The sequence below is a fragment of the Chrysochloris asiatica genome, unplaced genomic scaffold (genome assembly GCF_000296735.1).
Source record: "Chrysochloris asiatica unplaced genomic scaffold, ChrAsi1.0 scaffold00020, whole genome shotgun sequence".
Lineage (NCBI taxonomy): Eukaryota > Metazoa > Chordata > Mammalia > Afrosoricida > Chrysochloridae > Chrysochloris > Chrysochloris asiatica.
Window position 1 is genome coordinate 16,397,052 of NW_006408538.1, and position 22,344 is coordinate 16,419,395.

At 40.0% G+C, this 22,344-nt stretch overlaps 2 protein-coding genes across 2 annotated transcripts in view; both read right to left on the reverse strand.

Annotated features, from left to right (window-relative positions):
* The window catches only part of SPOCK2 (sparc/osteonectin, cwcv and kazal-like domains proteoglycan (testican) 2), a 35,360-nt gene extending 28,939 nt beyond the window's left edge, over positions 1 to 6,421 (reverse strand). Inside the window, exon 1 of the mRNA XM_006835869.1 lies at positions 6,412 to 6,421. The gene's annotated coding sequence lies outside the window, so the exon portion shown is untranslated. The remainder of the gene's footprint in view (positions 1 to 6,411) is intronic.
* The window catches only part of ASCC1 (activating signal cointegrator 1 complex subunit 1), a 178,376-nt gene continuing 162,168 nt past the window's right edge, over positions 6,137 to 22,344 (reverse strand). The window contains exon 9 of the mRNA XM_006835868.1: positions 6,137 to 6,253. Within this exon, the coding sequence (XP_006835931.1) occupies positions 6,137 to 6,253 (117 nt within the window). The remainder of the gene's footprint in view (positions 6,254 to 22,344) is intronic.

The following is a 22,344-nucleotide window of genomic DNA, read 5'->3' on the forward strand; positions in this document are numbered from 1 at the left end:
GCTACCAGAGCTCCTTAAGGGTTGGCAAAATGCCTCATGGAGAAGAAAATAGTTGTTTCCAAAACTTTGAAGGTCAAAATGTTTCCCACATTACTGGGCTGTTCTTCTAAGAAGCTGTCCTCACTGTTAGGCCAGTGCTAAAAGCAAGTCAATAGCAGTCCAGGAATAAACCAGTAGTAAAGCTATTCAGGAGAGTGATCCAAATTTCCAGATGATGGGAACAACAGTGGTAGAAAATGGCCAATGCTTTTGGTTTATAAAGAAGGTGAAATGACCCTGAAAACAGTGTTGTTGTTGTTCAAGTATCTTTGAGTTGGTTCCACGTCACAGAAACCCTGTATAGGGTTTCCGACTAGTAGTTGGTGGGTTTGAACTGCCAACCTTGCGGTTAACATTCCAGTGCTTATCTAACAGTGCCACACCAGGACTCATTATTATGAATGAAATAACAACAATCAGAAGGATAAGTATCATATTAAGAAATATTGAGACTAAGTAAACGCAGAGACCAAAGTTCATTGGTAGCTAGAAGAGGGAGAAGGTGTGATTGATGAAGGGGTACTAAGTTACTGTTTGTTGTTGTTGTTAAGTGTCGTCGAGTTGGTTCCTATGCACACCAACCCGGTATAGGATTTCTGAGGAACAGCTAGTGGGTTTGAACTGCTTACCTTGCAGTTAGCAGTCCAGGAAAACTTTTGGAAATGAATAGTGGTAATGGTAACATTGTTGTTGTTATGTGCCATGGAGTCAGTTCCAAGTCATAGTGACCCTGCACAGGGTTTCCGAGGCTGTAAATCTTTACAGGAGCAGAAAGCCTCATCTTTCTCCTGCGTAACAGCTGGTACTTTCAAACTGCCGACCTTGAGATTAGCAGCCCAATTCGTAACCACTATGCTACCAGAGCTCCTTAATGGTAGCATAGCTTCATGAAAATATCACTGAATTATATGCTAAAATGATTCAGATGGCAATTTTTTGTTTTATGTGGTGGTAGTGTGCCGTGGTGTCGATGCCGACTCATAATAGCTACCTCGAATAGGGTTTCTGAGGCTGTTAATCTTTACAGGAGCAGAAAGCCTCATCTTTCTTCCACAAAATGGCTGGTAGTTTCAAACTGTTAACCTTGAGGTTAGCAGCCAGACTCATAACCACTATGCCACCAATCAGCCAACCACTGGTTAGACCACGCAGATTCATGCACCCATTAAGATAAAAAAAAGAAAAGGTTTTCCTAAATTGTGAAAGAATTAAAGTGAATCAGGCACAAACGTGAGGAGCATCTAGGTATATTTTTGTCAAATGGTACATACGTTTTATGTATTTCTTCTGATGTATTTAATATTTAGCAATGCAAATTTTAGAGAAGAGCTTTAGTTTTGTTTCCTAGTAAGGAACTTAAATTTAAGTACATCTTAACCATTTCACTCAATTTCTAGAGAACTGCAAAAGGGCAAAAAGATAAATACATAAAGATGCTCATTCCAGAGTTTATAATGACCAAACCTGGATACTAAAGTCAATAACCACTACTAAAAATTATTGAGTACCCCAAAGAACTTTTGTTTATGTGGGCTATTTATAAATTTACTGTACTTCAAAATAAAATGAAATGTACATTTATTTTACAATACCCAAAACAAGCCCATTACATATTAACAAAATATTTCAAGAAAAAGTCATATATTCCAAAACAGAAAAAAAAAAACCCAAGATGAATGGCATTGTTTTACAAATTTTTGCAAATCTCTTTGGCTCAAAACATGGCCACTAGGTTCTCTTAAGTGCATTATAGCAGGCAGAACTGAAAATAGTAAGAGTACTTCTGTATACTTAGGACAGCCTGAGTGAACATCTAAAAACATATCGATACCATAAGCCCATGAACTTAGAACATTTAGGAAAAGTACACCAGCACACATTCCATTGTCCATCGCAGTGATGAGAGCCCCTGAGGGAATGGGCGTGAAAAGGGCAACTAGGACCCTAGTTTACCTCACAGACTCTCTGGAGGGTCTCCAGAGAACTCCAGAGCACTGCAGCCACACATTAAGAAAATCATTGTTGCAAGATATAGAACCTTGGCCAAAAGTCTCAGTTTTATTACCTGTAAAATAATAGTAATACCAACCTCAGTGGCTGTTACAAAGAATAATTGACAATAAACGACAAATGTGAACATTTAACTAACATTAGCTATTATTTGTGAAGATTTACCTGATAGGATATATGCATAAATAAATGCATGTTGATGTTGTTAAGTGCTGTCAAGTTGGTTCTGACTCATAGCGACCCTGTATAGGATTTCCAACCCTGTATAGGATTTCCAAGGAGCGGCTGGTGAGTTTGAATCACTGACCTTGGGGTTCAAATTAACCTTGCAATTCAGCACCACACCAGGACCTCAATAAATGCATGTTGTTGTTGTTAAGTGTCACCGAGTCGATTTTGACTCATAGCAACCTAGTACAGGGTTTCCAAGGAGCAGCTGGTGGGTTTGAACCACAAATCTTATGGTTCACAGTCCAGTGTATATGCTACAGCGCCACACCAGGAGTCCTAGAGAACAATTATTTCTGGGTGAGGAAATCTATTTTTTTAAATAAACTTTGAACTTTATATAAAAAGTACAAAGTACAAGTTTACAGCTGTATACAAAGTATAAATGAATAGCTTGATGATTTTTCAAAATGTGAACTTATTTTATTTACATAAACATTTCCAAAAATAAGTTACTTTTTATACTAAATCCACTTACAGTAGCTTTGGCTTGCATATCCATGTTCCCTGTCAGTATCAAAGTGGAATCCAAAAGGTGTTCCATTGATTTAACTCTATTTCTCTGGTACCATTAGGTTCCCTTTAGCTCCAGCACAAAAGCAAACCTGAACCAAGCTTTGTTGCATTAGGACTGAATTCTGGTCAACATCTAGTTTAGTAAACTCGGGTGCTCACTTAAAAATCAGTTATTATCATTAACATTGATCATGTCTCTACCATGGACAGGAAGTTCATTTTGGAGTTACTCATATGCCCATTCCTCTAAAATATTCAAAATTACCTTTCATAATAAAGTTCATACAACAACCCAGATCTCGTGTAAGTTCCATAGTGGCGGGAAACTGTTCACTCCCCCACTTAGAGGAGCCAGAGGTGAAGCTGGCTGGTATTGTTAGGTGCCGTTGTACTCTGCCTCTTTGTAGAATGAATTGCCAAGTGGCAATAGTCAAGGGAGGGTCCTAGTGTGGTGCTACTGGACTGCTAACTGCAGGGCAGTTGTTCAAACCCAACAACCGCTCCTTGGAAACTCTATATAGGGTTGCTATGAGTCAGAACTGACTCTACTGTACTTAACAACAATATTCAAGGAGATTCTACTATGTAGTAGAAAATCTGCTAACATTTGCCCCATTATATAGGCATGTCTCATTTTATTACACTTAGCTCTATTGTCCTTTGCAAGTACAGCATTTTTTGACTAGAGGGTGGTGATGGTGGTGGTTATGTGTCATGGAGTTAGTTCTGACTCTTAGTGACCCTGTACGTTTCCGAGAGCAGAAAGCCTCATCTTTCTCCTACAGAGTAGCTGACTGGAGGGTAGATACATGGGTGGTGGTTAGGTGCCAGAGTCAGCTCTGTCTCACCCCAAGCACAACAGAACGAAACACTGCGGGTTCTAGGCCATCCTCACAATCGTTCTGTTTGAACCCATTGCTGCTGCTACTGTGTCAGTCTATCTCATTAGGGGTCTTCCTCTTTTTTGCTGACCCTTCATTTTACAAAGCACGACATCCTACTCCAGGGCCTGGTCCCTCCTGATAACATGCCCAAAGTATGAGAGACGAAGTCTTGTCATCCTGGCTTCTAATGCATACTCTGTCTGTACTTCTTCCAACTCAAGTTTGTTTGTTCTTCTGGTAGTCCATGGTACTTTTTAATGGTCTTATCCAACACCATAACTCAAAAACATCAGTTCTTCCACAGTCTTCCTTATTCACTGTCTACTTGCACATGAGGTGATTGAAAATACCATAATAAATTTGGGTGAAGAAAGAAAAAAAGTAAGGTTTGTGGCAGCCCTGAACTGAACAAGTATCAGCACCATTTCTCCAACACCGTGAGCTCACTTCGTGTCTCTGTCACATTTGGTGATTCTCACAATATTTCAAACTTTTTCATAATGTTGTTGCACATTTAATAGGCTTTAGTATAGTGTAAACATAACTTTTATATGCAATGAGAAGGCAAAAAATTTGTGTGACTTGCTTTATTATGATACTCACTTTATAGTGGTTATTGGTAACGAACTTAACAATATCTGCGAGGTATGTGTGAAACCTGATGAGAGGTAGCCTAGGGCCTTGATAAATTCTTCAATCTCCATCACAAATTACTAGTTCACTGTTGCTTTTTTCATAGAAATTCCACATCAAAATGACCTGACACACCCCCTAGTACAACATCAGCTAAAACTGAATTTTCTTCATAACTGCACTGTCCCAACAATTGGTCTACAGACTTCTAGAAAAACTACTTAAAACAGTAATTTTTAAAATCCCAAGTAATATCCCATTCAGAATTTAGTATCTGACATGTAAAGTTACATTTTCCAAAGTCAGAACTATTTTTGAATTTCCTGAAAACACGAGTCTTAAAGCTCTGATACCCAAAAGAAGACATAAGGCCAGGGGAGTGCAATGGCAGCTGTCAGTTAGAAACCAGGGACAGAGGCTGTAACGGGATGAGATGAGGGTACTGAACTCCAGTCAGCAGTATCTCTGAGAGCACTCATTCCCACCTGTCCTCTAGCATTGTGAAGTGAGGTAAAAATCTCAATTTACAAAATGATACCACCAGAAGAAACCAAGCCCAAGCCTTTGAGAAAAAGTAACCCTGCAGGCACCCTGTGCAAACTCTGGATGAAGAGTGATAACTAAGCCATGAAAAATGATGGTAACATTGTATCCCAACAAACACTGACAAAGGAGGTCAAATGAGAACTATGTGATAATACAAAGTGAAAAACTCAGGAACTTTGGAAATTCATTTATTCACAAATCATCTGTGCAGTCACACTGATACACATCTCTGAGTGGAATGACCTTGGCACACAGGGTTCAACCCGACTTACCTAACAGGAACTCAGAATCAGGAATGAGGGAAAGAGAAACAAGGGGAAGGCATGCAGGGAGAAAGAAAGTGAGGAGGGAGAGACAAAGTCAGTGGAAAGATAGAGTCCTCTGCCTTTCCCCTTGGCCCCAGCAAGACACTGTGCTGGGAGTACTCCCTCCCTTCTCGAGTCTGTGGCAAGGAAGGAGTCCCAGGGAACATTGTGCAGTTCTGCTGATATCGTAACTGTTCTATTGTTGCTGTCCTTAGGAGTAAACAGAAAAGAGTTACAACATGTAGTTCCTTCAGGGGCATGGGAAGGTGACAGTGGAGTAGGGTGGATAACAAGAATCTAACAAATAGGAAGATACCAACTTTAGAAGAAAAAGGTCAGGTCCAGCAAACGGTAAAAACTTCAACAGTTGTTTTGTTGAAAATAAAATTCTTACCCAGTATCTGGGTAGAGATGAAAAGTTAGGGTATTAAAAGAAAAGTTGAAGGTATAAAGGGAAGTGAAAAAGGCAAACCTAGAAACTGATATCCCATCTCAGCTAAGAGGTTAATAAAATCATATGTCTTCAATTATTTTTTAGAGTATTAATGCAAAATAGTTTAATGGCTGGAGAAAAATCAGTAGGTTCATAATCATGTGAGTCTGACCCTCAATGGGCTTCAGAAGGGAAGACTGTTGGTGCTGCTATGTTATCAAGTAAGTTCTGACTCAGCAACAGGAAGAACATTGCTGGGACACAGGGTTTCCAAGGTTGAAATCTTTACAGGAGCAGAGCACTAGGTCTTTCTCCCAAGATCTAAAGGTACAATGAACAAGGGTCATGGGCACAAGAGCTCCTTGTGCTCACACCCATCTTGACTGGCAGTTTGATGAGCAGGTAATCATCAGAGATCATACTGAATTTATGGGGGAGCCACCTAGGAAAGACACCATCCAAATGTCCACATTCCTCTTTGGCAATTAAAATAAAGACATCTTCCTCAGCACCTCATGAGGATGTTCACATGAGGATCCACATCAGGAGAAGTCAATGTGTCCACAGGAAGCGTAGTTTCCAAAGCTGTCTACTGTGAATCTCTGAGAGATGTGGATTGAATTGAGCTTCAGGGCACCAAAGTAGAAGTTCTCAAATAGCTAGTGGGAGAAAAAAACCAGAAGGTTAAAAACCATAATGAGTATCTAAAGAAAATTGTGTTTGAAGTATTAACCATCAGGTTCTCTAGTAGGGACAGTAAACCACAACAATTCCAACAAAGCTCTCATGCTCGTTCTTTTCAGGATTTATCCTGAACAATGGCCCTGGGGAGAAGGGAGTGGGAAGATCGACAAAGAACTGCCAGCTCTTCCTTTTATTAATTTCAATGTCTTCCCTAACAAAATGCACTGGAGAACGAGGTCTGGAAAGTCAATTCTAAAACTGATCAAGAACTTTTAACAAACATCCAGGGGCCACACTCTGACTCTCCAGGGTAGAGCAAAAGGGGTTCTAGAACTTCCAATTACTGAGCATGAATACCACCATGAGGATTCTAGTTTTATTAGAGTCAGGATAAAAGATGATAAAAACACATACCTGTATCTAGTCAATAATATCTATTAGGAGCACTGACTAGGTATAAAAAGTAAATACAAGATAAAGCTGCTGACCCACAAACGATTCTAACAACCCAGTGAGGGACACAGAACGCTTATATATAACAAAACCACCACCAAAGGAACACTTCTCTTGGACAATACAACTAACGCATAGGATGTTTATCAAAAACCTTTCATTAGACTTGGACTCAAGTCAGCATCCTAAAGTAAATGCTCTTTATTACAATCCTTCCCTTCATCAATGCTTTCAAGTTGTCAGGGTGGGATGAACTATACTCTAAGAGAAAAGTGATTAGCACATTATATGGCAGAACCCAAAATGACATCAGAATCCACCCCAGGAAAATGAAACACAATTGTGAGGGTAAGGGCTTACCTTCTGCTAGGATGCAAGAGTTGCTCTTTCTTAAAAATGTAAGATCCCAAGAAAGCCTTTCAATACATGTACCCAACAATGCATGAGTATCACCCAAGGGTAGAATCTTTTCACACCAGCAAAGGACTGTCTCTTTACTTGTCTTCAGACAGCCTCCACAGACACAGAATTCAGCCAATGCTGCCTTTCCTCTTCCTACAATTCATGGCCTAGCAAAATGCCTGGGGTTCATTAAAGGCTAACTTGATGAAGCCCAGTGAATATTGATTCTTCAACCTGACAGGAACTTGACCCCAAAGTCTATTTAGAGGTTGTGTTCGCTGCATTGTCTTGCCTTTCAGAAAGGTACCCAGCTCTTGCCTATATTAATTTACACAATTCACGGATCTTGTGGGCTTTGGCAGCCTGTTCAGACCATATCGATGGCCCTGTGTAGAAAAATTCAGTCCCAAACTGTTACTGCTAATTCTACTGCTGAACAATAATTTGAAATGAAAGCCATGTCAATGAGACTGACAGATTTATAGCTTTGGCAAACTTAAACCTTCTGGGCACATAAAAAGTATAACCAAAGGGGCAATCAAAGACGAAGCAAAACAAAACTCAAAGGGAATTCATAATATTTTCAACAAGTTACTTTTGAAAGATGTGTAACCTCCAAGTTCCCTACCACCTCTGTGTGCCTATATTTCCACATCATGGAGATGCCACAGGTAAGAGCAGGAAATGACCTATGGCTGACTTACCTTTGCTAATGTGGATAACCATCTGGTGACATGATTTGCCACAGAGATTCTCTTACTCTATGCTTAAAGTAAATGTGACAAAAATGGAGTCAACTGGGGTGTGATTTAAACTCAGTAATTGCAAACAGTTGAGAGAGAAGGCTGAACATAAATTCTCAAGCCCCACCCAAGCTGTGGAAAGAATATTGGAATCAGAATCTAAACTCATGCCCAGAATCTGAGAGTGGACTTTGAACAGAGGCTATCAACCACTATGATTGTTAGGTGCCATCCATTCATGGCGACTCCATGTAACACAGCAGAACTTCCCTGGAAGGTTTCCACGATGGTGAACTTTATGGCAGCAGATTGCCATGACAATCTCCTGTAGAACAGCTGCCTTTGGATTCCAACAGCCAACCTTTTGGTTGGCAGCTGAGTGCTTAACCACAGTGTTTACCACCCACTATGCCACCTATCACAGAAGGGTCTTGTAAAAGATCATGTAATGGGCAAAACTCAGATATAACGAGCAAAAGAAACAGTAGGTATTTCCTATCATTATATATATATATTTTTTTAGTTCATCCTGTTAACACTGTATTTATTTTACTGACATAGGTTGCCATCTTCTTTCATACCTTTTGATAATGTCATAATGAAATGGATTTCTTGTCCACGAGTCGTAATGCAGTGCCGATCTTCATTTTAGCCTTTCCTATGTTCAAACTCTCATTCTCTGTGTTTGTTTATATTACAGATGAATCTAATAACAAATTTTCCCTGGTGGGACTGTAGAGTAAGCACTGGACTGTTCATCGCAGGATCAGTGGTTCAAACCCACCAACCTGATATCACAGTGGTTATGAATTGTATTGCTAACCACAGGTCAGCAGTTTGAAACTACCAGCTGCTTTGCAAGAGAAAGATGAGGCTTTCTGCTCCTGTAAAGATTTACAACCTCAGAAACCCTGTACAGGGTCGCTATGAGTCAGAACCAACTCCATGGCACATAACCACCACCAACTACTCCACGGGGAAAATATGACGCTGGCTGCTCCCATAAAGCTTTATAGCCTTGGAACCCAGCGTATATGAGAGTTTGAACATAGGGTCACTATGAGTGGGAACTGACGTGATAGCAATGTTTCGTTTTTTAAAAAAGTCTTACTATGTAAGACGCCCTGGTGGCACAGTGATAAGTATTGGGCTGCTTCCCAGAAAGTCGACAGTTTGCTCCCATAAAGACTATCAGTCTCGGAAACCCCAGGGGGGCAGTTCTACTGTGTCTTACAAGGTCACTACGAGTCAGAATCGATTCAACGGCACTGGGCTGGGTTTGGGCACCTTATTATTTAGTAATATTATAGTTTTTGTTATATCAGTGATTTCAGTGACTCATTAAGAGTCTAAGTTCCTTAGAGGAAGAACACTTCATATTATTCAAAGCTGAGTCCCCAGCACCAAGCCAGTACCTAGTAGACTAGATATGATGAATATTTCTTGTGTATAAGTGATGACTGACATTAAAGTTGTACAAAAAAGACAAGGCAAAAAAAGCAAAAAAAAAAAGACAAGGCAATGTCGTGTATTTGGTGTAAATCTAATGTAAAGGTCTACTTTATAGACCATCATCTAGGAATCCCTGAATAAAACTTACCAATATTACATTACGTCCATTCAAGAAAGGTCCTGGTATGGCACTGAAGAAGGGTAAGCACTGGACTCCTAAGTACAAGGTTGGCAGATCAAACCCACCAGCTGCTCTTTCGAAACCCTATATGGAGTTTCTATGAGTTGGAACAGAATCGACAGTACATAACAACATTCAAGCAAAAGGGGACATAGCTCTTTTTTTAACTAGCTCTCAAGAAAGAATTTATAATTAGTAATGGAAACTTCCCACCACTTGTCAGCCAGTTTGTTGAATTGTGGTGGCTGGCGTGTTGCTGTATGTCTGTATGTAAGCTATGCTTCCGGTATTTTAAATACCAGGGTCACCCATCACGGGCAGCTTCCAGACTAAGACTCAGAAGAAGGATATGTGGACTACTTCCAAATATTTACTCACTGAAAATCCTGTGAATAGCAGTGGAACACTGTCAGTACCAGAATACTGAATACCGAAACATGATGAAGAGCACCAGAATATTATCAGATACAGTGCCTGAAGATGAGTCCCTCAGGTTGGAAGGCACTCAAAACACTACTGGGAAAGAACTGCCTCCTCAAAGTACAGCTGACCATGATAACACGAATGGAGTAAAGCCTTTGGGATCTTCATCTGCTGATGGGGCAAAACTCAAAATGAAGACAAACAGCTGTAAACAACCATTAATCATCAGAACATGGAACGTATGAATCTAGAAAAAATGGAAACTGTCAAAAATGAAATGGGAACACATAAACATTGATATCCTAGATATTAGTGAGGTGATATGGACTGGTATTGGCCATTATGAATCTGGCAATCACATGATTTACTATTCTGGGAATAACAAATTGAAGACAAATGGCATTGCATTCATCCTCAAAAAGACTATTTCAAGATCTGTCTTGAGTGCAATGCTATCTGTAATAGGATGATACCCATACGGCTACCAGGAAGACCAGTTAGTACCACTATTATTCACCACTAAAGTCAGTGATGATGAAATTGAAGAATTCTACCAACTTCTTTAGTCTGAAATTGATCAAGCATGCTATCAAGATGTGCTGATAATTACTGGTGATTGGAATGCAAATGTTGGAAACACATAAGGAAGATCAGTAGTTGGATCACATGGTTTTGCTGATAGAAATGATGCTAGAGATCATATGACAGAATTTTGCAAGACCAATGACTTCTTTATTGCAAATACCTTTTTAAGCTCTGGTAGCGTAGTGGTTACGAATCGGGCTGCGAACCTTAAGGTCAGCGGTTCGAAACTAACCAGTCGCTCCGCGGGAGAAAGATGAGGCTTTCTACTCCCGTAAAGATTTACACCCTCGGAAACCCTGTACAGGGTCGCTACGGGTCGGACCCGACTCGATGGCACTTAACAACAACAACAAAAGAAGACTACATGGACCTCACCAGATGAAACACATATCAAATTGACTACATCTGTGGAAAATGATGGTAGAAAAGCTCCATATCACAGCCAAAACAAGGTCAGGGCAGACGGTGGAACAAACCATTAATTGCTCATATACAAGTTCAGATTGAAGCTGAAGAAAATTAAAACAAGTCCACAAGAACCAAAATTGATCTTGAACATATCTCACCTGAATTTAGAGTTCATCTCAAGAACAGATTTGATGCATTAAATTCTAATGATCAAAAACCAAAAGAGTTGTGGGATGACATTACGAACAACATGCAGGAAGAAAGCAAAATGTCATTAGAAGCCATGAAAAAAGAAAAAGACCAAAATGGATGTCAGAGTAGACTCTGAAACTTGTTCTCCAGTGTACAGATGCTAAAGAAAATGGAAGAAATAAGGAGGTAAAAAAGCTGAAGAGAACATTATAAAGGGCAGCTCGAGAAGACAAAGTCAAACATTAAAATGAAACGTGCAGACCTAGAGTTATAAAACCAAAAGCGAAGAACACACTCAGAATTTCTCAAGCTGAGAGAATTGAAGGAAAAATTCAAGCCTGGTATGGCACTGTGGGTTAATGCACTGGTCTGCAAGGTCGGCTGGAACTATAAGGGCAACAATTCAAGCTCACCAGCTGTTCCTCAGAAAGCCGATAAAGGGTTCCTATGAGTCTGAACCAACTCAATGGCACTTAACAACAGCAATGGGCAAAACACTGCATGATGCAAAAAGCATCAAAAGAAGATGAAAGGAATGCAGAGAGTCACCAGAAAGAGATGACTGATGTTGAACCATTTCAGGGATAGCATATGATCAACAGCCAATGATTCTGAATGAAGAAGTGCAAGGTGCGTTGAAGTCACTGGCAAAGAACAAAGCTCCAGGAATTGATGGAATACAAATTGAAATCTTTCAACAAACTGATGCAGTACTGAAGGCACTCACGCATCTATGCCAAGAAATTCAGAAGACAGCTACCTGGCCAACTGATAGGAAGAGATCCTTATTTGTGTATATTCCAAAGAGAGATGACCCAACAGAATACGACAACCACCAGACAGTATCATTATCGCACGCAAGAAAATTTTGCTAAAGATAATTCAAAATGGCTGCAAAATTGGCAGAGAACCACCAGAAGTTCAAACTGGATTCAAACAAGGATGTGGAATGAGTGCTATCACTGCTGATGTCAGATGGATCTTGGCTGAAAGCAGAGAGTACCAGAAAGATGTTTACCTGTGCTTTACTGATAATGCCAAAGCTTTTGATTGTGTGGATCATGACAAACTATGGACATTTTGAAGAATGACTATTCCAGAACACTTAAAATTGTGCTCATGAGGAATCTGTACATAGACCAAAAGGCAGTTGTTCGAACAGAACAAGGGAACACTGTGTGGTTTAAAATTAGGAAAGGTGTGCACCAGGGTTGTATTCTTTCACCATACTTAGTCAATCTCTATGCTGAACACATAATCCAATAATCTGAATTATATGAAGACGAACATGGCATCAGGATTGGAGGAAAACTCATTACAACAACCTGCAATATGTAGATAATACAACCTTGCCAGCTGAAAGTGAAGAGGACTTAAAACATTTACTGATGAAGATCACAGCCTTCATTATGGGTTGCACCTCAATGTAAAGAAAACAACCCTCCTTACCACTGGACTACTATATAATATCAAGACAAATGGAGAGAAGATTGAAGTTGTCAAGACTTCATTTTACTTGGACCAACCATCAACACTCATGGAAGCATCAGTCAAGAAATCAAACAAGACACACCTGAAACAGCTAGACTGACAGACGATAAATCTTCAAAGAAAAATCATCAAGAAAAACCCAAAACAAAAATGTCAGTATGACTGGCTACTACAAGAATAAGAAAGTTGTTTGCCGGGAAGCCATCAAGGCAAGCAATCAAGTTGCTTTGTCCCCTCTAAGACTGAAACTCAAAGGAAACATATGAACAGGCATGTAAGCTTGCTGGCAACCACACTGTTCTACTGATGAGTGGAAGACGGAGAAAGGCAGCAATAAAAGAAACGGGCTGAGTTCAACCATGTTCCCTAGATTCCTGTTGACCTGGAGATGAGAGAGAGAAGAGGAAGGGCTGGTTGGTCCAAAGTGTGGTGAGACCTGGGGACATCTGAGCCCACGGACAAAGACATAGCAACAGAGGGCTAGAGGTGAGAGTGAAGCATCCAGCTGATACGAAGTGAGGGGAGATGCACAAGAACACCCCAACTTGTAGATAGTACCCATTTGACCTAGTCTTCATGGCTTGATAATCAGAACTCAAGCAGAGGAGATAAAAAAGAAAACAATTTTTGATAAAGGAAACAAGGGTAAATTGCTACAATTTGATGAACTTGACCTAAATTCATGGAGGTAGTAGCTCAAAATACCAATAGAGAGGGAAGGAGTCTTCACATCAAGTATCAGTGCTATCCCCTCTGTAACATGGTAGATACGGACAGGCAACTTAGACACTGGCTACCTAAAATGAGGGGGCGATATAAGCAGAAAGTGACTGGTTTACAAGGTTTCAAGAGGGAGTTTAGTTTAGTGTGTGGGGGAAGATAGAGTCCCCACTGAATAATTTTCATCTTGTCTAGATGGGTCTGGTAAAAAGAGATGCAGATAAAATTCTTATGATTCAATAGTGAGTAATTGTTAGTTATCATGACTAACTGTGACTATCACAATTGTAAAGGTAGACGTTTTGTAACAAAAATGGAGTAGTTAATCTTACAGTCCAGAAACAGAGGACCCTAGGACCATCAAAGGAGAAGAGCACAAGAGGAATGTGGGAGCTTATCCAGAGAAGCAGCGACACCAGAGATGGAGGCAGGATGGAGATATAAAGAGAGATGGAGCAGCTGAGGACTCTAGATTCATGGAAAGAGAGTGACTGAGAGCCAAGAGTCAGACTTGCAGAAAGTGCCCTTTGGTGGTTTTAATTATTAGATATGCCTGAGGGTTAAAAAAAAAAAAAAAAAGCTAAAATGAATAGAGAGAAATACTGTTAACTGATGGTACATGGAGGGGATTATAATCATTGTAATGAAACAAAGTATATGATTGAATGTAAAACTGATGATCTGCCCTATAACCTTTCACTCAATTCACAACAAAAACTTAAAAAAAAAAGAAATCAAACAACAATAATTTCATATGCATGTGAAAGTTAGTGAATAAAACAACATAAAAGATGTGGAAAGAGGTAAATGGCATAGTTTCGGACTCTGACAGGCAGACCACCTACTTAGGGATAACTATCGGTGCCTATCAGAAGTGAGAAATGTTGGTGGCATGGGTCTGTTCATATTGTGAAAGGTCACTGAGTGGTGTCTTCTGCAATCTATACCTTTTTCTGCATGCATGTCCTATGTCAATCAAAACTTTGCCTAAAACAATGAAGGCAGCAAAGGTCAAGTGTGATGTAAGAAGTGCAGGCACTAAACGGGTACAGTGGGTGGTAAGGAAAAGTGTACACCCTGTGGGCCATGCACCGAGGAAAGCCATGGCAGGAGAGAGGAAATGAGCTGGGCCTTATGCCAAGTACAGGGCTCAGTGAAGAGCAGAGGAAGAGGGTGGGCAGCATGGAGGAAAAATGGACATGGTGATCAGGACCAAGTGGACTTGGTCATATGTATGGAAGGGTCTCATAAAAAAGCAGACTGGCTCATTTTATAAAATGTCAAACATAGGTATCTGCACAGAAAGCAACGATCTTCGATGGCTACTGGAGATGGGAGGAGCAAGGAGGAAAATTCATTTTTAGATAGTTTTTGTCAGTGCCGTTGTGTTGGTTCCAACTCACAGCAATCCTGTACAGGGTTTCTGAGGAGAGGCTAATGGGGTTGAACAATTGACCTTGTGTTTAGCAGTGCAGTGCTCATCCTATAGCACCACACTAGGACTAGACAGTGGACATATTCTATATTTGGTGATGGGAAAGGCACATACAATAAAGGTGAAGAAGTCTGCACAACTTGTCCAAGGTACATGAAGACCCTAAGAAGTATACAAGAATCAGAGACAAATTTGGTTAAAAAAACAAAAACAAAACTGTAACATATAATTTTGCACTAGTAATAACAATCAATGAAATATGTATGTAGTTACATAGGTAAATGTGTATGCATATATGTGTCTAGGAAGGCATATGAGTGTATGAGTATGCAGATACAGTTTAGTAAGCAGAATCTGGGGTCTTAAAAAACTTGTGAGTGGCCATTTAAGATACAACTATTGGTCTCTTCCCATCTAGATCTAAAGAAAATAAAGGAAATAAAAAACTCAAGGAAGAAATAAGTTCACAGGACTAATGATGATGATGATGTCAGGTGCCATCGAGTCGGAACCGACTCATAGCCACCCCATGCACAGCAGAACGAAACAATGTCTGATCCTGGGCCAACCTCACTACCGCTGCCACACTTGACGCCCGCCATCAATGATGCCACTTGGCCGATCCAGCTCGTTGGGGGTCTTCCTCTTTTTCTCTGACCCTCCATCTTACCCAGCATGACATCCTTCTCCAGCGACTGTTCCCTCCTGACAGTACGTCCAAAGTATGAGAGACGAAGCTTAGCCATCCTGGTTTCCACGGAGCACTCTGGCTACACTTCTTCCAAAACAGATCTATTGGTTCTTTTGGTAGTCCATGGCACTTTTAGTATTCTCCTCCAACACCACAACTTAAAGGCATAAGGCATCAATTCTTCTACGATCTTCCTTATTCACTGTTCAGCTTTTGCATCCATATGAGGTTACTGAAAATACCATGGCTTAGGTCAGGTGCACTTTAGTCCTCAAGCTGACATCTCTGCTCTTCAACACTTTAAAAAGTTCCTGTGCAGCAGATTTGCCCAATACAATACGTCGTCTGATCTCTTGACTACCGCTTCCACGAGTGTTGATAGTTGATCCAAGAAGATCCTTGACAACTTCAATCTTTTCTCCGTTGATAAGAATGTTGTTTACTGGTCCAGTGGTGAGGATTTTTGTTTTCCTGACATTAAGATGCAACCCATACCGAAGGCTGTGCTCTTTGATCTTCATCAGTAAATGTTTCAAGTCCTCTTCACTTTCAGCAAGCAAGGTTGTATCATCTGCATATCGCAGGTTGTTAATGAGTCCCTTCTGATAATATGTATGAAGTATGAGACACAGAAATCTGGCCATCCTGTCTTCTAAGGAGCAGTCTGGTTATACTTTTTCCAACACAGACTTGTTTGTCCTTCGGGCAGTCCATAATACCTTTTAAACTGTTCTCCAACATTATAACTCAAATGCATCAATTTGTCTGTGGTCCTCCTTGTTCATTGTTCAATTTGCACATTTCAATATGAGGCTATTGAAAAGGGCAGGGCTTGCATCAGGAGCACCTTAGTCCTCAACCTGACATCTTTGTTCTTCAACACTAAAGAGGTCTTATGTGGCAGATTTGCTTAATGGAATATGTATTTGATATCTTGACTGCTGCTTCCATTAAGTGCTGATGGTGGATTCAAGCGAAATAATTTGACAACTTCAATCTTTTCTCCATTTATCTTGATTTGGTCCAGTGGTGAAGAATTTTGTTTTCTTTACACATACCAAAGGCTGTGTTCTGTGATCTTCATCAGTACTTATTTTAAGTCCTCTTTGCTTTCAGCAAGCAAGGCTGTATCATCTGCATACCACATGTTGTTAATGAGTCTTCTTCCAATCCTGATGCCATGTTCTTCTTCATATAAACCAGCTTCTCGGATTATTTGTTCATCATACAGATTGAATAAATATGAAGAAAGAAAACAATCCTGGCACACACCTTTCCAGATTTTAAACCATTCGATGTCTCCTAGTTATGTTAAAATGATTACTTCTTAGTCTATATACAGTTAAGTATTCCAGGATACTCACTCTCCAATGTTGTCCATAACTTGTCATGATCCACATAGTTGAAAGTCTTTGCATAGTCAATAAAGCACATGCAAACATATTTCTAGAATTCTCTGCTTTCAGTTAAGATTCATCTGATGTCAGCAATAATATAACTGGTTTCAAGACCAAGTCTGAATCCAGCTTGAACCTTGACTTTCCTGTCAGTAAACTGTTGCAGCCATTTTTTGAAATATCTTTAGCAAAATTCTACCTGCATGCAATACTGATATTGTCCAATGATGTCCACATTCTGTTGGGTCACCTCTCTTTGGAATGGGCACTAATATGAATCTTTTCCAATCAGTTGGCCAGGTAGCTTTCCAAATTTCTTGGCATAAATGAGTGAGTGCCTCCATTGCTACATCAGTTTGCTGAAAGATTTGTATTTGTTGCCAACCTTTGCATTCCAATCACCAGTAATTATCAATACATCTTGATTGCATGTGGTTGGTGCCTAAATTTGAAAAATAGTGCTGTTTAATTGGTCTTATATTCCATCAATTCTTAGAGCCTTGTTCTTTGCCAATGCCTTCAGTACACCTTGGACTTCTTCCTTCAGTACCATTGGCTCTTAATCATACGCTATCTCGATGTTCAAATGGTTGAACATCGACTATCTCATTTTGGTACAATGACTGTGTATTCGTTCCATCTTCTTTTGATGTTTTCTGCATCATTCAATATTTTGCTCAAAGAATCCTTCAATATTGCAAGTCAAGGCTTGAATTTTTTCATTAGTTCTTTCAGCTTGAAAAATGCCAAGCATGTTCTTCCCTTTTGGTTTTCTAACTCCAGATCTTTGCACATTTCATTATATTTGACTCTATTGTCTTAATTGTAGCATTTGATACTGTCTTCTCAAGCTGACCTTCTAAATTTGCTGTTCAGTTTTTTTCACCTCATTTTTTTCATTTGCTTTGGCATCTCTAGAGAGCAAGTTTCAGAGTATCTTCTGACATCAATTTTAGTCATTTTCTTCTGTCTTGTCTTCTTAATGACATTTTGCTTTCTTCCTATATGATGTCATCCCACAACTCTTTTGGTTTTTGATCATTGGTATTTAATGCATCAAATCTGTTCTTGAGATGCTCTCTAAATTCAGGTGGGATATGTTCAAGATCATATATTGGCTCTTGTGGACTTGTTTTCATTTCCTTCAGCTTCAACCTGAACTTGCATATGAGCAACTGATGGTTTCTTCCACAGTCTGCCCTGGTCTTGTTTTGGCTGATGATGTGGAGCTTTTCCACCATCTTCTTCCACAGACATAGTTAATTTCATTACTGTGTATTCCATCTAGAGAAGTCCATGTGTATAGCTGTCTTTTACATTGTTTAAAAGAAGTTATTTCAATGAAGAAGTCACTGGTCTCATAAAATTTCATCATATGGTCTCCAGCATCATTTCTATCATTAAGGCCATATTTTCCAACTACTAATCCTTCTTTGTTGCCAACCTTTGCAGTCCAATCACCAGTAATTATCAATACATCTTGATTGCATGTGGTTGGTGCATAAATTTGAAAAATAGTGCTATTTAACTTGTCTTCCTTATAGGTATATGGATATTATCCTATCAGACACCATTATACTTCAAGATAGATCTTACATGTTTATTTTTGATGAAGAATGCAATGCCATTCCTCTTCAATGTGTCATTTCTGACACAGTAAATCATGTGATTGTCAGTTTCAAAATGGTCTATTTCAGCTCACTAACGCCTAGGATATCAATGTTTATGCATTCCATTTCATTTTTTACAACTTCAAATTTTCCTACATTCATACTTTATACACTCATGGTCTGAATATTAATGGATGTTTACAGCTGTTTCTCCTCATCCTGAGTTGAACCCATTAGCAAATGAAGGTCCTGAAAGCTTTATTCTATTCACGTCATCACTGTCCACTCTACTTTCAAGAGACAGTTCTTCTCCAATCATATTTTGAGTGCCTTCCAGCCTGAGGGGCTCATCTTCTGGCACTATGTCTGACTGCATTCTGGTGCTATTCAAGTTTCAATATCCAATAATGTGGTGTTACCTGACAGTGTTACACTGCTCTTTGTAAGATTTTCAGTGGCTGAACAGTCGGAAGTAGTCTGCCTCTACCTCCTTCTGAGTCTTAGTCTGGAAGCTCAACTGAACCCTGTCCACCATTGGCAACCCTGCCAGCATTCAAACTCCCAGTGGCCTAGCCTCCAGCACCACAGCAACACGTAAGCTACCACAGTGTGACACACTGACAGGAGTTGTGGAAGGGTGTGATACTTAAGGTTCTGTGTCAACTTGACTGGGCCAAGATTCTCAGTATTTTAGCACTAAAGATGTAGTTATTACCTTTGATGGGATATAATACAATGTAATTACCTTGATGATGAAATCTGCTATGAGCAGCCTATCAAATGAAAGGAAGTTCCCTCGGGGTGTGGCCTGTAGCATCTTTCATCTTATAAGAGATTAAAGGAGAGAGAAGTGAGCTGAGGAGGGACCTCCTACCTACCACCAAGAAAGAAGAGCTGGGAGTGGAGCGCATACTTGGGACTGTAAAGCTCCTAGATCCAGGGAAAGACTGATGCCAAGACACATGGAGATCTCCAAGGAATGCTGGACCTACAAATGCTGAGAAGAGACAAGGACCTTTCTCCAGAGCCAGCGCTCTGAATTTGGACTTTGAGCCTCTCAAGCAGTGAGAATAAATTTGTTTGTCAAAGCCATCCACTGTGGTCACTCTGTTTGAACAGCATTAGAGAACCACGGCAGGACAGAGGGGAAGCACTGAAGGAAGTGTTGTGGGTAGGTTGACGGCCTGACAGAAGCAGTGTGTAAGGGGCATGCATCTGGGTGCGGTATATTGTGCTGATTGGAGAAGGGACAGGAGAAAAGAAAGGCAGTCCTGAAGGAGAGTGTTTCCAGATCACAACAGTAGCAGTGGGCCTGGGGAGACTGACAAGGTAAGATACTCTGAATGGAGCCCAGACAGGACTTGGTGACTTTCTGGAAGAGGGGAGGGAACAGGAAAAGGACATAAGAAAAGCCATGGATGACAGAGTAAGTGGGGGTGTCTGCGGGTACCACTGATCATAAAGGAGCACTTTTGAGAGAGCTTTTTTCTGAGGAAAACTAAGTAAATTCAATCTATTTACACACTCCTAACTGTGTTCTTAACTGTTTAAGTCACAAGGTAGAGTTTCCCTGGGGAATTCTGAGGCATGCATTAAAGACAAGAAATCTGTAGCACCATTAAGTGGAAGTAGTATATCACAACACAGGCTTTACAATCATCTACTTTTCTATTGTTTGTTATAATTCTTTCTCTAAAAGGGGGCTTCAAAAAGTCTGTGGAAAAAATCCATTAACTTTCATTCCATTTTCCCACAAGCTTTTTGAAAAGCCTGGTGTGGCGCTGTACGATAAGCAATGGGCTGGTAACTGCAAGCTCAAAAGTTTAAACTCACCAATTGCTCTCAGTAATCCTATATAGGGTCGCTATTAGTCAGAACTGACTCGACAGCACACTGCAACTTATGAGAGAACTGAGCCCTTTCGTGTTACAGTGAGCAAATACTGTTTTTTCCTAGTTTGCCATTCATCTTTCACTTTGCTTATGGGGCTTTTACCATGTATATTAACATTTTAACTATCAACTCTGATTTATCAAAATAGGAGACTTTTACAACAGAGTTTACCCAATGTTGATGCTATTAAATATTAAAAGACCAAGGTGAATGGTGAATACAGAAGCACTGACAATGACACTAATAGACAGTAACAGCCAATATTTCTTGAGCAAGTTTATGTGCCAGGAACTACGCTGAGGGCTCTCCGTGGTTATCTGATTACATTCTTGAAACCTATTTTAGAGCTGAGGAGCTCGAAGTTTACAAAGCTTATGTAACTTGTCACAGGACATATAGCAAGTAAAGGGTGAAGAGCTGTGGTTGAAAGCCAGGCAGTGTAACTCTCCACCAGAGCACCTTCATCCCTGACCTTTATTGCCCCTTATTATCTGCCAGTGTTGTTGTGAGGTGCCATCAAATTCGTTCTGACTCATAGCAACCCTATATGTACTATAGCAAAACACTGCCTGGTCCTTGGCCATCCTCACAATTGTCGTTATGTCTGAGTTGTTGTTGTTGTTGTTGTTAAGTGCCATCAAGTTGATTTGGACTCATAGCCAATCTGTATAGAATTTCCAAGTAGCTGTTGGTAAGCTTAAACTGCCGACCTCGCAGTTCAAACCAACCTTGTAGTCCAGTGCATTAACCTGCAGTGTCACAACAGGACTGAGTTGTTCTTGTTAAATGCGGTTGAGTCAGTTCCGAGTTCTAACGACCCTGTACAGGGTTTCCAAGGAGCGACCGGTGAGCTTGAACCATCGACCTTGTAGTTCAAACGGATTTGCAGTCTGGCGCATTAACCCACAGTGCCACAGCAGGATTGAGTGGTACCCCCTTTAAACATGTCCCTAGTTAAGCCACCATGAGAACCTTGCTACAGACAACTCCTAAATGGTCTTACTACTACTGCTTCCTGCTTTCACTGTGATGGCATCTCTTGGACACGGCTTACAAATCAGATAGCTCCAGCTCAGCTGGAAGACCTGTCATTGAATTGTGGATGAAAATATGTACAAATCAGCTAAATGGTTCCATTAAATTAGGCACCTGAATAGGAAAGAGAAAAAATGTTTAACTTATACTATAAATTTTTAAAAGGAAAAAGAAACATGGTGGTGCTTTTCACCTAAAGAAGTTCATGAAGAGCAAGGTGCTCTATTGTTTAGAAAATAATAGACCTAACAGGAAAACTTGAAATTAAAATGAATCATGTTTAAATTATTGAAAATGTGTTGAGTTTTTTTCTCCTGTTGTTTTATAACAGTTCCCCTGGGGACTTTGAAATGTAAACCATTTTCTTTCTGAAAACATTTTTCTTTCTCACACACACAGACACAAAGAGCTTTGTTGTTATGGAAGGAAGGCAGCATTGTTTAAAATCTGTAGATGAATGTAGCAGTAAGTGGCTACACAAAACTTTACAAATATGTGACAGAGCAGTAAAAATGGAACAGAAGACTGCCAATATTTGTGTTATCACTAGTAAATCAAAAGTACTGACTTTTGGATTTACTAGAATTAAGAAAATTCTAAACCTAACTAAGTATAATATTTGCAAACCTATGCACATAGCTGCTACCTTTTATTCAGTTACTTCTGGTATATCTTTAGAGAACTATATAAATTCCTCCTATGGCCAAGTAAAAAGAAATGTGGATCATCAGGTGAAAGATGTTTAGTCGAAGCCAAGGCTTCCCTGGCAGAGAGCCCCCAGATAAAATCCAATCATCTTGCTGTCTCCTGCTCACATGACTTGTGAAGCCTACCATTTTCAGTTTGTACATGTTTGTTTCCTAGGGAGAACACAAAGGAAATTATTGATTTCTGGTAATGGAGTAGTCTACGCCGAAAGAAAACAAACAGCAAGATTTAAGGGCTAACTGGGGTT